We start from the raw sequence: 18347 nt of genomic DNA, 5'->3' as shown, positions 1-18347 counted from the left end.
TGGCCTATTTGAATTGCCAAAAAAAGTTTTTAGATGTGCAAAAGTAGGATATTACCTGCAGTCTGCTCTGTGCAGGCACCCAATTGTGTTGTCTATGGGAATGAAATACATTTGCACACTTTAAGCATTTCCGCATGTATGCATGTTTTTACAAATGCCTGTAAACCATGGTTTGACAAATTTGTTTGGAATCTAGGAGCCAGCTAAAAAAGTTAGGAGCCAGAAAACGCACCCCGTCCCGCCGAGCTCACGCGCATAAGCGAACGCAATTATGAGTAGCGCTTGCATATGTAAACAGTATTCAAACCACACTTGTGAGGTATCACCGCAATTGATAGAGCAATAATTCTAGCCCTAGACCTCCTCTGTAACTCAAAACATGTAACCTGTAGAATTTTTTAAACGTCGCCTATGGAGATTTTAAAGGGTAAAAGTTTGTCGCCATTCCACGAGCGGACGCAATTTTGAAGCGTAACATGTTGGGTATCAATTTACTCGGCGTAACATTATCTTTCACAGTATAAAAAAAATTGGGCTGACTTTACAGGTGTCTTATTTTTTAATTTAAAAAAGTGTATTTTTTTCCCAAAAAAAGTGCGCTTGTCATGCGTGTGACAGAAAGTATTGTAACGACCGTCGTCATATTCTCTAGGGCAGGGATATGCAATTAGTGGACCTCCAGCTGTTGCAGAACTACAATTCCCATGAGGCATAGCAAGACTGACAGCCACAAGCATGGCACCCAGAGGCAGAGGCATGATGGGACGTGTAGTTTTGCAACAGCTGGAGGTCCGCTAATTGCATATCCCTGCTCTAGGGTGTTAGAATAAAAAATATATATACTGTTTGGGGGCTCTAATTAGAGGGAAGGAGATGGCAGTGAAACACAGTGAAAAATTGCTGTTTTACTTGTAATGCCAACAGCCACCACAAGATGGCGCACCACAAGATCACAGAAGGAAGCTTAGGCCTGTAGAAGGCTGCAAAGCCGCGGCCTCAATTACCGGCCGTCGCGGCCAGATCCTGTGTCTTCGTGCACCCCCACTGCGCGATCGCGGCAGGCCCGCGCCGGCCGGTAATTGAGGCCCCGGCTTTGCAGTCTTCTACAGGCCTAAGCTTCCCCGGGCGCCAGGTCACTATTTCTTGTCACAATTGGGAACAGACGCCCGGATTTTGTTGAGCCCTGCTGTAAACGCCTATGTGTTCATGGCCACATAGGCTAATGTAGAAGTGCTTTTACAGGTATGAAAAACATGCTAAACGCCTATATAAGCGTCAGAATTGCCTAAATTAAAAGTACTTGGGAAGCTCCAATTTCTTACCAGTTCTTAGTGTTTTGTGTTCTAAGCCAGATTGTCTTTTGTTCTGTAGCAACCAGAAGAAGATGACTTGGTTCTCACGCCTGATGGCACCAGAGAGTTCTTGACGTTTGAAATTCCTCTAAATGATTCTGGATCTGCTGGACTTGGCGTCAGTGTTAAAGGAAATCGGTCAAAAGAGAATCATGCTGACCTTGGCATCTTTGTAAAGTCTATTATCAATGGTGGAGCTGCTTCCAAAGTAAGTAAATATTTTTTCGCATTGTGTACATAGATGATTACTGGAGAGGTCATAAAAAACTATCATTAACAGAAATATTCCAAACCTAAAACTGTCTCTCTGGGTGCCTTCTTGCTTGCAGTGGAGACCTTTGACTCTAGATTAAAGACAAAAGAGGGGAGCTATTATCTTTTTACTTTTTGCTTAGATATGTATGTGAATGTGATCAGTTAACATTACTTACCACCAGTGTGATGTGTCCCTGGTGCAGCTGCCTCCTGGTTTAGGTGAAGTCTTCCTCTTTTTAAAGCGGAGTTCCACCCATTTAAAAGTCAGCGGCTACAAAAAGTGTAGATTCTGACTTTTAATCAGACAATCACCTGTCTCGCGGTCCAGCGATGCGGGCATACGAAGCTCCGCTCCTCTCCCCCTCTTCTCCGTAGCGCCAGCATTCTAACTGTGGGCGCCCGGCTGTGGCTTCACAGCTGGTCGTGAGCCGCGATGCAAGCTGTGAATGGCCACGCAGTCTTCTGGGACTTGTGATGTGTCCCAGAAGATTGCAGGGAGGAAGGGGGGAGAGGTGATCTTCCATCCGGCGCCAGGGGAGGAAGTGGGAGTTGGGTGCCTGTCAAAACATTCTACCTGGAATTATTGGCTATACTCTTATTGTGTGCTGAACAGAATTTTCCAAATGATGACTGAGGACTAAGCGTCTATATAGAATTTTCACCATGTTCTTGAGATTGTTATTTATGTATTTGGCTGGAGGCCTTGGTTTACCTCCTCACTGCTGTGTCTACAGCCTGAGGAGATCTTTGCAGTGATTGTTTCACAGTAATCTGCACATCTGATAGTTTGCCAATGATAATTGCTTAAACATAATTGGCAATGAATAATCCCAATTTTACTGCCTACAAAGTGCCCATGATATATACTGATCAATACCGTACAACACTGAGCTTCCAATTACGTTTTTCCCTCAGAGAGAGATGGAAATCGATATATATGTTAAGATTATTTGCAGTACCAGCAGTGTGTACATTCTGAACAATAATACACTTCGGCTGCTTGTACTAAGACCATTAACTTGTGTATTTTTAGGTGTCCTCTTAAGAAAAGTAATGCAGTTTAAAAAATGCTTTTAGATCACTTCTTTTCTTTTTGAATCTTCTTCTCAATTTCATAGTCACTTAATAACATTTATTTCCCTGTGGTATTCATATCTATTTTATAAGTGGCAGAAACTAAGAACGACAGAGCTGTTTCTTGCTAACAACCAGAAGCCATTTTCCTCTACAGCGTGGGCTTCAGTGACGGGAGGGCATCAATAGACATCCTCCCATGATCTCACGCTGTTTGCCAGAGCACTCTTTGATCGTCAAGTCCTTTGGACTCGGCTGATCACAGAACATGGTAAAGGGCCAATCACAGCAGCCCTTTACCGCGTGATCAGCTGTCAGCCAATGACAGCTGATCACGGAAGTAAACAGAAGCTGGTTAATCGGCTTTTATTCTCTTCACAATCAACATGAGGAGAATAGAAGAAAGTCGGTAGCAGGCTTCTGTTACAGGGACATTAGACCCAATTGATGCCCATCAGTGCTCCCTAATCAGTGTCTACTAGTGCAGTTTCATCAGTGCCTATCAGTTTCACTTATCCATGCCCCAGCCTGCAACCTTTAGACCTTCTGGGACACTGCACAGGCCCCAGGAGGTTGCCGAACAATTCAGAAAGTGCAATGTGGCTCATGCATGCGCAGTGGGAAGCTGGCTTTGAAGTAACAAGACAGGCCAAGAATCGGTGTGGACAGCGCTGGATCCTTGGACAGGTAAGTATATTTTTATTAAATGTCAGCAGCTACAGTATGTGTGGCTGGTGACTTCTACTTTTTTTTTTTTTTTTAACTGAAGATCCTCGAAATATTTGATTTGGGGTTTCTATGTGCAACATTCCACATTCCTTTCCTCGGGTCTGTGAACACAGTATCACTGAAATGTATACTCTGGCATTACCTCAGTCTTGCACAGTTGTACAGACTCCTCTCCTCTACCGACACTTGCAATTTCACTACACACTGTGAACTTTTCACAGTGTGCAATAGGAGCAGCAGCAAGTCATTTAGAGACCATCCCTTTCATTCATTTGATTTCAGTTATTTCAATGATGGAAGCTTAACATCACATGTATGATACCTAGAGCAGTCTGCTTGCAAATACAGCCAGCCTAGGAATTCCTTCTCCTCCAGACTGACCTATGTTACATTTGCATAATTCTTCCCCTTAGCCAGCCCACTGCTTGAATCAGGACCAAGGGCTCTTGAGGGGAATACTGAGACAGGATGCTGTGATGTATTACAAAAGCTATATACATCACCTTTGCCCCCCCCCCCAAATCATCCATGGTCTGTTTGCATTGCATAGAGAAGCACAAAAAGCATATCTATGGTCACAATTTTAAATCATGTATTCATTTCTCTGTATTTCAATTATTTCTAACCTGCCTCCTATTTATCTAAATGATCTTGAAGTTTGTCAGCTTACTTTGCAAAGCTCCCCAGACATTTACTTCCTTGAGTTCTGTAACTGCCGTGTGAATTAAAGGTGCTGAGAGAAGGAGTTTTAGGACAGTCAGTATGTGAATCGTTGCTTGCAGGCAGCAAGTTACCATGGGATATGTAGTCCTTAGACATTAAACGTAAACAGCAGAGAAGCTGCATAGCATGCAGGGAATCCAGAAAGTTGTGAAAGAGTTGGGCAGCAGACAGGCAGAACTCTGGTCAACTATAACTATTGTTTGTATTGGAATTAAAATGCTGATATTAAAAAATGAAAATATATGCCTCATATGCCATAGATATGTTTAAACTTTACTTTGCATTAAAGCAAACTTAAAAAAAATTTGCTTCCAAAATCTTATACAATAATATCATTCTATCATTACAAAATTGCCTTCTTTTCTCCCCCATTATTGGTCTCTCGGATCTCAATATGAGACTGGTACATACAATTTGTGTTGCAGTCCACTGGCTTGTTGCATCCAATTGGAAATCACCAATTATCCCATTGGCACCCCTCAAAGCAAGGATTGACAGCATAAATCTGATGGAAAAAATGTATCATACAATACAGAACACGAACCAGATATACAATAAAAAATGGGATCCATGGTTCGAGCACTCTGCCTTGTTCTTTAACACTGCCTGACATTCCCTTACATAATTCATATATACTGTAGGAATTCTATATTATTTACTACTACAGCTATCATAACGCTTGTCTTCCATTTACCTGTCAACTAAATTACAGTACTGCTAGCTTTGTATTAATCTATGTATGTAAAATGACCTCCATTAACCTTGTATGTACTTATGTTATATCGGTTTTGTACCCAATTAAAAAAAAGTTTGTAAAAAAAAAAAAAAAATTACAAGATTAGTTATCCCGTTTTTTTTTGTTGCAGGATGGAAGGCTTCATGTAAATGATCAACTAGTGGCAGTCAATGGCGAATCACTGTTGGGTAAAACAAACCAAGATGCCATGGAAAATTTGAGGAAGTCTATGTCCACAGAAGGAAATAAAAGGGGAATGATCCAGTTAATTGTAGCAAGAAGAATAAAGAAGAATGAGGTAAAATCTCATATTTGTCTCTACTTTTGATGATAATGAGAACCTAAGAGGATCTCTGCATGCCTACAATATTAATATTCTTGCATAGCAGCAGCAGTAAAGAATTTTCTCATCCGCGCCTCCACCATTGATTACTCAGTCATGACTTTCATAACGTCAAGTGGAGTAAGGAATAAACCCGGGACCATCATATGTTACTAGGTAGAGGCTGCTCATGTGCAACATAGAAGTCAGAAGACCAAAGGGAGTGAGGTACCGCTATAGTGAGCATTCCACTCACACCAGGAGAGGCAAAGCCTTATATGGACAAATATTCAAAATTTTCCACTAAGCTTTTTTTTAAAGCTGCAGTATTTGATTGTTTTGAACTTCAACGTGTTACAAAGCATTAACTGTTTTCTGCTGTAGGCAAGAGGTTATCCAGTAACGATGTGGGCCGGTTGCATCCAGCTCTGGACTCAGTGAGAGGAACTGAAGTTGTTCCTCCCTCTGTGTGATGTCAGAACCTGGAAGTGAAGACTATTTTAGGATAGCGACCAGTGGAGCAGCTGATCTGTGTCTAATCTACTGCACTGGAGCCCAAAGAAGAAATAGACCCCCCGGGATCTCTCCATAAAGAGTACCTGTCACTGATATTGCTGTCACAAGGGATGTTTACATTCTTTTTGACAGTAAGTGATCACATTTTTTTTAAGAAACAGTGTAAACATAAAATAATATATATATTTTTTTAAAGCACCCCCCGTCCCCACCATGCTTACACGCAGTGGCAAACACACACACACACACCGGTCCTGCACGCATATGTAAACAGTGATTGCACCACACGTGAGGTATCAACAGAAACGTCAGAGCGAGAGCAATAATTCTAGCACCAGATCTCTTGCATAAATCTCACCTATACTAAGGCTTTTAAAGTGTCACCTATGGATAATTTAAAATATTGTAGTCCATGAGCATGCACATTTTTAAAGCATGACAGGTTTGGTATCCGTCTACTCCGTGTAACGTCATCATTTACATTTTACAATACTATGTGACATAAAAACATTGCAACACCCACCATTTTGTTCTCTAGGGCTTTTTCATATATATATACAGTACAGACCAAAAGTTTGGACACATCTTCTCATTCAAAGAGTTTTCTTTATTTTCATGACTATGAAAATTGTAGATTCACACTGAAGGCATCAAAACTATGAATTAACACATGTGGAATTATACATAACAAAAAAGTGTGAAACAACTGAAAATATATTTCATATTCTAGGTTCTTCAAAGTAGCCACCTTTTGCTTTGATTACTGCTTTGCACACTCTTGGCATTCTCTTGATGAGCTTCAAGAGGTAGACACCTGGCGCAGCACCCCATCACTCTCCTTCTTGGTCAAATAGCCCTTACACAGCCTGGAGGTGTGTTTGGGGTCATTGTCCTGTTGAAAAATAAATGATGGTCCAACTAAACGCAAACCGGATGGAATAGCATGCCGCTGCAAGATGCTGTGGTGGCCATGCTGGTTCAGTATGCCTTCAATTTTGAATAAATCCCCAACAGTGTCACCAGCAAAGCACCCCCCACCATCACACCTCCTCCTCCTACATGCTTCACGGTGGGAACCAGGCATGTAGAGTCCATCCGTTCACCTTTTCTGCGGCGCACAAAGACACGGGGGTTGGAACCAAAGATATCAAGTTTGGACTCATCAGACCAAAGCACAGATTTCAACTGGTCTAATGTCCATTCCTTGTGTTTTTTAGCCCAAACAAGTCTTTTCTGCTTGTTGCCTTTCTTTAGCAGTGGTTTCCTAGCAGATATTCTACCATGAAGGCCTGATTCACACAGTCTCCTCTTACCAGTCCTAGAGATGTGTCTCTGCTGCAAAAGGTGGCTACTTTGAAGAACCCAGAATATGAAATATATTTTCAGTTGTTTCACACTTTTTTGTTATGTATAATTCCACATGTGTTAATTCATAGTTTTGATGCCTTCAGTGTGAATCTACAATTTTCATAGTCATGAAAATAAAGAAAACTCTTTGAATGAGAAGGTGTGTCCAAACTTTTTTTCTGTACTATATATATATATATATATATATATATGTATATATATATATATATATATATATATATATGTGTATATATATATATATATATATATATATGTATATATGTATATATATATATATGTATATATATATATATATACATACATGGGGAGCAAGTAGTTAAGGCATTCCCTTCATCAGAGCTACAATTAAATAATATAAAAACATTCAGGTTCATCACTATTATCACACAAATACCCCAAGTCTTTGCCCTGCATGGTTGAAGTGCAGTGCTCCCTATAACTGTACATTGCAATTTTCTGGCAGATCACAAAATAAGAGGCAGCAGAAGGGGCTGGATCTGGGTGAAACTACATATGTGTACAAAGCCCAGAACATAATGTGTAGGCTGTGGGATTTACGTGGTCATATCATCTATGGGTCTTGTTCCCAGTTCAAAAAGTAAATGTTGACCTTGAATGATGCCTGAATAAAATTAGTGCTGTCTTCCTGGAGAGGAATTGAGGCTTCCTGATTACACAATTACAATTAAATACAAGTAAGCGTAATGCCGCGTACACACAACCATTTTTCGGGTTCTAAAAAATGTTTTTTTTAATGTTATTAAAAATGATCGTGTGTGGGCTTCAGAGCATTTTTTGGTTTCTAAAAAACCGGCAAAAAAAAAATCGAATATGCTCTATTTTTTCACAGCGTTTTTAACGTTGTCAGTTTTCAGGTTGTAAAAAATGGTCGTGTGTGGGCTTTAACAACGTGAAAAATCTGCGCATGCTCAGAAGCAAGTTATGAGACGGGAGCACTCGTTCTGGTAAAACTACCGTTGGTAATGGAGTAAGCACATTCATCACGCTGTAACAGACAGAAAAGCGCGAATCGTCTTTTACTAACACAAAATCAGCTAAAGTAGCCCAAGAAGTTGCGCCATCCGAATGGAACTTCCCCTTTATAGTGCCGTCGTACGTGTTGTACGTCACCGCGCTTTGCTAGAGCATTTTTTTCCCACGATCATGTGTAGGCAAGGCCGTTATAATGATCAAGTTGAAAAAAAACTTTGTTTTTTCTAGAGCTTGAAAACGTTTTTTTTTTTACAACTTGAAAAATGATCGTGTGTACGCGGCACTACACTTGCACATTTCTTTGCTTGCATGCACTTTTCTGGATAAGGGAAAACCCATGTAGTAGAACCAGGCTCATGCACATTTGACTGATTTGTTTTGTGAAGTTCAAGCTTTCAAGTCATACTTGTAAAATAAAAGACCCAGTCCACCTAAAGTGATATTTCAGTTACAGATGTAGTGTGTTGTAAGAAAGGAAGCAGGGTCTAATAGTTTTTACTGCCAAAGTTGTCTCTGAATCTTGCTTAACTGTTACAGCACTGATGTTCCTCTGCACCTCACACTGTTTCAAAGTTTTAAAGCTTTCTTCCTTAAAGCTGGGTACATATAGAATACAATTTGCCCAGTTCAGCAGGGACTGGCCGCTTTTCAATCAGTGTGAAAGTGAAAAAATAAAAAAAGCTGTGTACAGTCAAGGACCAGACAGTGACAGTAGTACCTGCAATCCACCCATACAATGACAGTAGAACATTGAGAAGTTTGTAAGCTCATGGTGCCATATTTTACCAGCAGATGGAGCTGCACGTAAATTTGTGACTTGTAGCTTCCTCCCCCAGTAAAACCTGGGACATATTGGTTGGACTGCTAGCTATGTCTGCATACTGCAGTATAATAATGTTGCTACTTTTCAGGCTATTTTTTTTGTTTTCTTTAATGGCCCTTTTATAGCATCTAAGCCTGAATCACAGCTCCAGTTAGTAAATACCCTGACGTGATCGCTTACCTTTTTATATTATAACATGTATACAGGAATGCTTATCTAATTTTGAAGTCTATACATTGATTCCTGAAATCCTGCACATGATTTGCATCCTACTATTTATTGTATCTCATTCACTGCCACACAACAAGATTTATCTCTGTCTGCGCTTGTATGCCAGAAGCCTTGCAGCTTGGGATGAAGTAGATATTTAATTGGGTAATTTGCCATTACTTTACACTGTGCAAAAAGCCTGGATTACAAATGGCATCTATTATAAAACTAATTTGCTACGAGATTCGACATAAGAATGCCATTTTTCGGACTTCTTGTCCTTTCTCCATGCTTTGTTAATTACGATCACATTCTGTATCTGTTTTCCTAAGCCGGGATGATAATGTTAGGAATGAAGAGCAATGTTTTTTTCTTTTTTTTAGTTATTCTTTTTACTTGAATAATGGAAATTATTAAAACATGGCGCTAGAAAATTGCTCAATGAAAATCATGTCAATTGCGGTGAATGTGTGTTGTTCATGTACCAGAGCTTCTAAAATAACAGTTCAGCCATTTATATATCAAGAATTTTAATTTTACATTCTGGTCAACTGCTAGTTTTTATTTGCACATGTTTCTTGGGCTTCTAGGTTGAGATTCAACCCGGAAGACTGGGGACATCTAGTGGTGGAAAGGAATTTACTGCGGGGCACAGTGCTGAAAATGGGGTGATTTGAGTGCATTTTAAACAAAGTACACTTATTTTCACTTTGTGCTTGACCTAAACGGTCCCAGCCACACCCTCTACAGATCTGTACGTCCTGAAAGTCTACGCCCACACTTCCGGGGGAGTGTTCACATCCATCCCTGCAAGATTCCCTTACTGTTTTATTAAACTCTCATAGACTTCTATGGGACATCAACCCGGAAGGGAGGGAGATTTGCCACGTGGGATTTAAACAATCCCCAATGGTGGAGGACAACTGATCCTCGGTAAGTGCAAATCTCTGGAGGGTGGGGGTAAGATAGTTTAACAACTTATCTACTGGGCATTTTTACCCCTTTCCTGCCCTGCCCAATTTTTTTGCTTTCAGCGCTGTTGCAAAATTTTGCGAACAGGTAATTTTTCTCCTTTGCCGATGTGCGCTGATGAGGTGGCACAGTTTGGCAGCATTGGTGGGCACTGTTGGGACTGCACTTATAATCAGTGCCCTGATAATCGGTGTACATATCCCATTCAGAGAATAAGTTTATCCGCTCTCTTCTCTCCTCTCCTCCATTGATCTGTTATCAGAAATCCAGATAACTGAAGAAATTGGCATCAATGTTGGTATCCAAAAATAGAAAAAAAAATGCTTTTCATTTCCATTACTTTAGAAAAACATGTGGTTGAAATGGTCGGATAACAGTCTGCGGATACATTCATACTTGCAATAGTACGAATGCACCTTGTTTAACGACCGATTGGACTTACGATCAGCTCTCCCCACCTGAGCGATGCATTGTACATCATTGTATTGTACAGTGCAGAATTTCTGTTTAGAGTTTTGTGTTCTGTACTTATGCAAATTAAAACATTATACATTTTTTTTTTCAGACTACAGTAGTTAAGAATGCTTAAAATATTGAATATTTGTGGCTCCTAGTTTAACGACCAATTTGTTTTACAACCTTGTCGCTGGAAGGGAAACAACTGGTTAAGTAAGGAGAGCCTGTTCAGTAATCAGCCAAGACAGTATCCAATAATCCTAAGGTCATCCGTAGTGGAAAAAATAAATACAATAAATGATTTTGTCTAGTGACTTGTTAGTAGATGACTTTTGCCAAGTTTCAAGTTAACTATTAATTGAGGTATGTCACAACTATAAATATAGTAAGAAGTGTGGGACATTTGGGGCACAGCATTTGGTAAATTTAACATTTTATTACACTTTCTTAATGTAGGACATACAATAACAGACTTATAATTAAATACAATTATAAAACAATCAATTTCCAACCACTGCATTGATTTATACAACATAGTCTTTCTGCTCGACACGTTTCCTGGACATAGTCCTCTTCATCGGATACTAACAGACTTGTGTTACTGTCATCTAGATAGATTGACAAGATGTGTTTTTAAATAATTATATCCATATTAACAGAGTTTCACACAACATGCTATGATCCCCTCGCCAGGGTCTGTGACATGTACCCAGGTATTACCCTCATTAGCTCAGCTGTATACCACATAGGGATTCCAAGGGGAGCCTTCTCCCCCTTAATTGAGGCAATTAAAGATGTAATATCTACGAACAATCGGGAGCATGTAAATGTGTTTATGCTTTTTATTTATATATTCTCTTTAAACGCATGCTATGCATTCTACTTTTTAGTGTTGCACTTTACTGATCCTTCTCACAATGCACATCCGTGAGTCAACCGACACATGCACGACTTTAATCTACCTAACCATGTAGCTTATGACCACAGTTATAAAATGTTACGCCTCTGCTGATGCCGCTTATATACTTGACAACAAGGCAAACCATGTGATATATTAGATTGTCACTCACTTTGGAATAAGATAAGTATTTTTTGGCCATGCTATTCACAAACAAAAGGATTGCAAAAATGATCCAAATTAAAAATTGTATTCTGTTTTAAATGTGCAGGTTTAAAAAATGTAATTAATAAAAAAACTAGACATTTCTCGAAAATTATATTTTAGCTAGAGAATGCCTTTCTTTGCTTCTGGTGTAAGAAAGTTTTCCCTGCTCCCACTTCCTGTTCTTTAGTACATCCACATCACTGATTTCCTCCCAAATACAACAATGATCCTCATAAACCTTCCCAGGGCTTTTACTCTCACTTTCTTTCATTTTTCTGCCTCCAGCAGCTCAGAGAAGTGATTAATTCATGTTTTAGTGAAGCTGTCACCCCTAATCTGCATTTTATGTAAAAACTAATAAAACAAATCCTTATTTTGCAATTTAAACCTTACTGAGTCTAATTCACTGGCCCTGCAAGTTTATTGTTCTCCTACAGCTTGACGTGATTCCAATTGTAATTGCATTGACCCTTTATTGCAGCAAATCTCCCCAGTGCTTATCAAAGAGAAGAAGATAAGACTACCATTCAGCGCTTCATTAAATATCTCATTTGTAGTAGGCAGGCCACGTCTTGGAACGGGATTCATGTTAGCAGACTCTGTGACCTCCTCTGCTCATGGTCTCATGTGCTAGGAATGTCTTGTTTTCCTTCCCTTTCCCTCCTCAGTTTATGTCTGTGGCATGCAGCCAGGCCTCCACCGTTGTAAGATGTTGTATGTTTCATTGACTTCAAAACCATACTTGCTAATGTTCTTGTTAGGCTTTTTTCAGCCTCGTACATAACTGCTTGAAACCTACTCATCAATTTATTGTAACATAATTAAAAGGGCTAATACAAGGTAATTTAAGTGAATCTGTTCTCCTCTTGTTTTGCTTGCGTAGGCAAGGCTTTCATCAGTCAGTGTCTTTAGTTGTGGGCCTAAATGGGTCCTTAAGTCTATTATATGCAATTCCCTGGCTGCCAGTTTCAAGTGCAGCCATGGAGGCGGACACTTGAATTTGACGAAGCAATGGGATCTATGTTCAGAAATTACCAGTGATTGAGTCTGTGTCTGAAAATCATCTCATAATCAGCCCTTGTGATGTCTTGCTCTGGCCCGATTTTAAGACTGGCAGCCAGTGGGAGCACACAGTTGTTGTTTTTATTGAATTTTTTGTATTTTTTTTTTTTTAAAGAAGGGTGGTACAAAATAAACAGATGTGTATAATAAGGAAGCGTATGAAAAGCTTTGGAGGCAAAAAGAAAAATAGTTAAAATTCAGATGTATGGTGATAGCGCATGAATGTTACAATTCAAGCCAAAGGTACCACCAGGCAACAAACCTATTTGGAAGTAGACTAGCAATACCAGTTCATGTAGCTCTATTGTCAGGGTCGCATTAAAGCAGAACCCCAGGAACCTGATGATATCCATGCTAGCATTTATTGCAAGCCAAAATGAACTTTTTCTTTTAACTCTAATATAAGTTCATTTCAGGTACATCAAAACAAAAAGATTCAGCATTTCTTTCTAAAGCTTCCTGAGTAGAAAAGCAGCAGCATGATAGGACCCTTGCTGTCTGTGGGGAGGTAACATGTCCACTAATTAGTCCGACCTATAGCTCTGCAATCAGTAAAGCTCATGCTCGCTCCCTTTAGTAGATGCAGACTCGGCAGAGGGCATATCAAACCTCTTCAGAAGGCTTACTGTGTTTACAATGTGTACAACATTTTTGGAAGAGGTCAGGCAGCTGATCCCCCAAGCTTACTGATGCATGCCTGGAGACTCGCCCAAGGGACAAATGTAAGCGACCCTCCCTGATTCACTTACATTATGGTGCCAAGGTTTGCATATCGCAAAAATGTAGAAGCACAGACCCGCCGACATTTGGTCGGTGGACAACCGTGGTAAACTAGGTTAAAAACATGGAACGCCTGATGTCTATGAAATGCAAGGATGAACATTCCCATAAAACGTGGTGGTATTATTGGCACCATTTCCAGTACTCACAGGATTATGCCTCACATCTAACCACGTTGTTCACTCAGGCTCCACTTTAGTAGCCGTTATGCTTTGGATGCTTTTGGGTCCACCGGTGGACTCCAGTCTTCTTCCCTCCTCCCCTCTACACTTATGCCAAGTGTCCACATTTCCTCCCCTTTCCCCACCCTCTTTTTTTTTTTCTTCAAAGGAAAGGAACTCTAAGACAAAGGAACGCTAGAAAATAGGTTTCTTTGGCTTACACGTTACTGTACTGGGTCCCCACCTACTTCACAGATTTAAAAGATTAGAAAATGTACTTGCGGAATTCATGGGTCTTATTTAAGCTATCCAGGTTAAATTGTAGTAACTGTGGAATTCACTCCCTTGGACTCCAAGGCTACAAGTTTTAAATGTATTTTCCTTTTTGTCTTGGAGGCTATGTTTAGTTAAAGTACAACTAAAGGCAAAACCTTTTTTAGTTTCGGATAGAGTGGAGATGGATTAGAATCCCTGTCAGTTTGTACTGCAGTCTGTGCCCCCATTAGGGAGATTCACACTCTCTATTTACTGTTATCTGTTATTGAAAGTAAAATCCCAATTTTTGGGAAAAGTAATAGAGGGGAAATCTTCCAATAAGGAATCTAGTTCTGATGGCCTGGGGGTCCCCAAGAAATGCAGTTAATTTGCAGGGATATCCTCTCACTTCATGTTTGGCTATGGGCCAGGAAGTGAAGGAAATTTTCCGCAATGGGACCCAGATTGCAGGGAAAAAAAACCTCATGGATTATAGCCCTCCCTTTATCCAAAATGAAAAAAAAAAAAAAAATCCTATAGTTCTATTTTAACTGTACTATGTGCTTGCCAAAGCACAAAATAGAACTTCTAAAATGAAAAGGAGATTCCTTTAAGGTTTAAGATGTGAGCAGTTTTTTTGGTAGAGATATCTGTAAGGTTTTTCGCAGGCAATGGCTACTGGGTTGAGCAGTGTCTCCCCGTAGTCAGAAAATAGCGCAGTTGGGGTGATCCCTACATCCACATCTAAACTATTTTTTTTTTTTTTTTAACTCAACCTACTGAAAGCACAGAGTCTCTTGACTCTTTAAACTCTCATAAGAAATGTTAATGTAGCACTACCCCCGAAGGAGCTGCTGGTTTGTTTTTGAGGGCACATTTACCTTGTAGCTCTTCCGAATTCCTAGGGGTGAATGGTGTATATAGCAGCAGTAAAGGAATGTCCGCAATAAGTGTCTTTTGCTGTGCTCTTTATTACCCAGCCAGGTAAAAACAAGAAAAGTAGAGTTTAAGGAAGGAGGAGAATAGCAAATTCAGGTGTAGTAATAGGGAAACAGTCCTGCTCCCACGTGTAACACTTCTCTGCACCACTCCTGCTTGAGTGGAAATAGCGTACCTGGACAGGCCTCTTTCACTGACCTGGAAGCCAATGCATCGCTCGAACCTTTGAGGAAAAGTCTCTGCCACAGACCCTCCTTGTGATGAACTTGATTTGAGGAGAAGTCTCTGCCACAGACCCTCCTGGAATGGACTTCAGGGAGACACCTTTGCCACAGGCCCTCTCTGATTGCAAATACTGAGGCAATCCTCCTCGGAAGAATTACGCCTGGATCTCCTTAACGATCCCTGGTGGAGTGTCGAGACCCTATTGGATCGCCAGCCTCTCATTGGCTCTCCTCAGATGGACTCCCCACCGAACAGCTATACCGTTTGGGATCTTCAAAAGTGGGAACCCAGTCAATCACTGGGTCCCCGCCACTGCTCAAATGTTCTGGACCAACCTGGTCCTGAAACCAGGAACACCGGGTAGCCCCCCTCCCCCGGCCAGGTAGGCCATAACGCCGGGGCGCCGTGATGTGGTCACCCTAACGGTGGGTGCCACACTGGACGAAGACGACCCAGAACCAATGGTGTCTGCCCCATAAATACCCTCCCCCAGCATGCACAGCGAGGCTCAACCCTCCAGATTGGCTGCGGAGGAAGAGCACCCAAACCAGACAAGCTGAGACAGAGACCCAATTTAACCAGATCAGAGTTTAACTACACTCTGATCTCCCTCTAAATTTAAATAGCAGGCGCTACATTAACATTGTTAAAATACAGAAATGATTGATAGGCCAAGACTCCTATCTACACTTTTGGTTGCTTCACAGGTAGAAACCGTCTTTTGCAATCAAAAAAACTGTTGGAAAAATGATCATAGAATCTACACCAAAGACTGAGCAGGCAGTCAAACCATGCATGCGTAAAAAATAGGAAAATGTTTTATTTCCACATTCCTTTAGTGAAATCTACTGCAATCCAAGTGTTGACGGTGTTATATCAAGGGACTGCATGTTGAACATTTCTCAGTGAAAGCCAGCATGTCATCAGGCACAGGGGGGAGTAAAAGGACAATTGCAGGGGCTGTGTTTAAATACGTAGAGGGCAAAATGTATTTAGATGGGAAAGGAAAACGTGCATTACACCGAATGACATCCCTCCTAATAGGTAACACAGGTAAAGGGAAACATTTTCCTTGACATTAGTTTTGCATAAAGGGTTCCATCCATGTAGGAGTTCACCAAACTCTTCTCCATCTAAAAATAATCTCCGTGTGGAAAAGACAGAGATTGCCTTGTGGGTGTTGCTGATCATTTTCTGACAGAAGCGTTTGCACTGAAGTAGGAGTTTAGTGGAGCCATTTCCAGTCAAAATGTTTGATAGGCTGTGACAGCCGCAGTCTTACAAGCACAAAAGGCACTTTTATCGGCAGCTGTGAATTATGGTTTCACTTTTATGGGTGACAGTTTAGCTTAAGCAATACTGATGCAGATTTTATTATGTACAGCTGAAGGCAGAAGACAAGCCTCAGTGTCAAAAGAGATGCTTGCGCTTTCTTTTCTTGTGCGTTTCTTATGATTAGTGTGACTAAGTCTCTGCTCATTGAAATTTTTTTTTTTTGCCCTTCAATTTTGTAAATTTGGGTTATTATGAACTATGGCCTGTGGGTGTATATGTATATGTATGTATGTATGTATGTATGTATGTATATATATATATATATATATATATATATATATATATATATATATATATATATATATATATATATATATCCACACACACACACACACACAGTTCTCAAAAGTATGCATACCCTTGGAGAATTGGTAATGTATGTACCATTTTCAAAAAAAGTGAGCAGGCAGAACACATTTTATTTCTTAGGGGATTCATATTAAACTGTAGGTCCATAAAATAATGTCACAATCATAAAATAAAACATGGCAACAAGTAAAAAAATGACCCCTGCTCAAGTCTTCATACCCTCAGTTGTTATGTATTGTCTCCTTTAGTATCAATGACAGTGTGCAGTCTTTAGTAATAGTTGTCTGAGACCCCAAATTCTTGCAGGTGGTTTTGCCCATTCCTCTTGAAAAAATGTCTTCAGGTCATGCAGTCTTTGGTCATCTTGAATTACATGCATGTTTGATATCTCTCCAGAGTTGCTCAATGATACTAGGGTCAGAAGGCTGTGATTGCCACTCCAGAACCTTCACCTTTTTCTGCTGTAACCACTGGAGGGTCAACTTGGCCTTGTGCTTAGGGTCATTGTCATGCTAGAAAGTACAAGTGCGTCCCATGCGTCTTTCTCCAAGCATAGCACTTATGGTTGTGACCATAAAGCTCTATTTTGGTCTCGTCAGTCCAGATTACAAAGCTGGCTCTTTTGTGGCATTGGCGCAGTAAAGGCTTCTTTCTGGCATCTCGGCCAATCAGCTAATTTTTGTTCAAGTATTGTCGTATTCTCTTAAAAACAACCACACCATCTTTTTCCAGAGCAGCCTGTATTTCTCCTAAAGTTACCTGTGGATTTTTCTTTGTATCCCGAACAATTGGAACGCCCTTAGATTAGGTAAGTATACATATCTTTATTTTACAGGATAGGTACTATATGGCTTAGAATGGGTGTGGAACAGGTTTAAGCCTAAATAGTATAGGCTCCAACGTCTGCTCTAGAGCTTAGAAAGTGTTAGCCTGGACTTCTAATTAAAGGTTGATTTTGAATTAGCAATTGGTCATATTTTACTTGGCCCTGTGCTTGTGTAGATTCCTCTGGGTGCTCTGCTTTCCTCCCAAACTCTAAATACATGCTGATAAGCTCATTAGATCCCTTCTAAATTATCCCTAGTATGTGTATAGCCATTGTACTGTGTGTTCTGGTAGATTATAAGTTTAACCACTGCAATACAGGGCATGTTCACCCCCTTCCTGCCGAGGCCAATTTTCAGCTTTCAGCGCTGTAAATTACAATTATGCGGTCGTGCAACGTTTTACCCAAATTACATTTTGGTAATTCCCCCCCCCCCCCCCACACAAATAAAGCTTTCTTTTGGTGGGATTTGATCACCTCTGTGATTTTTATTTTTTGCGCAATCAACAGAAAAAGACCAACAATTTTGAAAAAAAATACTATTTTTTATTTTTTGCTATAATAAATACCCCAAATGATTTATTTTTTTATCTAATTGTTTCCTCAGTTTAGGCCGATATGTTTTCTTCTACATATTTTTGGTTAAAAAAATCCACAAAAAGCATATATTGATTGGATTGCGCAAAAGTTATGGTGCCTACAAAATAAGTTATCGATTTAGGGCATGTTTATTACTAGTAATTGCGGCGATCTGCGATTTTCATCTGGAGTGCGACATTGCGGCGGACAAATTGGACACTTTTGATATTATTTTGGGACCA

General features: G+C 40.2%; 1 protein-coding gene across 13 annotated transcripts in view; it reads left to right on the top strand.

Annotated features, from left to right (window-relative positions):
- Nucleotides 1–18347, top strand: part of PARD3 (par-3 family cell polarity regulator) — a 768046-nt gene that overhangs the window by 418105 nt on the left and 331594 nt on the right. For all 13 annotated transcript variants that reach the window (XM_040352652.1, XM_040352650.1, XM_040352646.1 and 10 more), the window contains 2 exons: nucleotides 1372–1560; nucleotides 5000–5167. In XM_040352652.1, the coding sequence (XP_040208586.1) occupies nucleotides 1372–1560; nucleotides 5000–5167 (357 nt within the window). The remainder of the gene's footprint in view (nucleotides 1–1371; nucleotides 1561–4999; nucleotides 5168–18347) is intronic.

The sequence above is a fragment of the Rana temporaria genome, chromosome 5 (genome assembly GCF_905171775.1).
Source record: "Rana temporaria chromosome 5, aRanTem1.1, whole genome shotgun sequence".
NCBI classification, from domain to species: Eukaryota; Metazoa; Chordata; class Amphibia; order Anura; family Ranidae; genus Rana; species Rana temporaria.
Note: the sequence above shows the minus strand (reverse complement) of the source record. Positions and strands in the feature narration are given on the sequence as shown.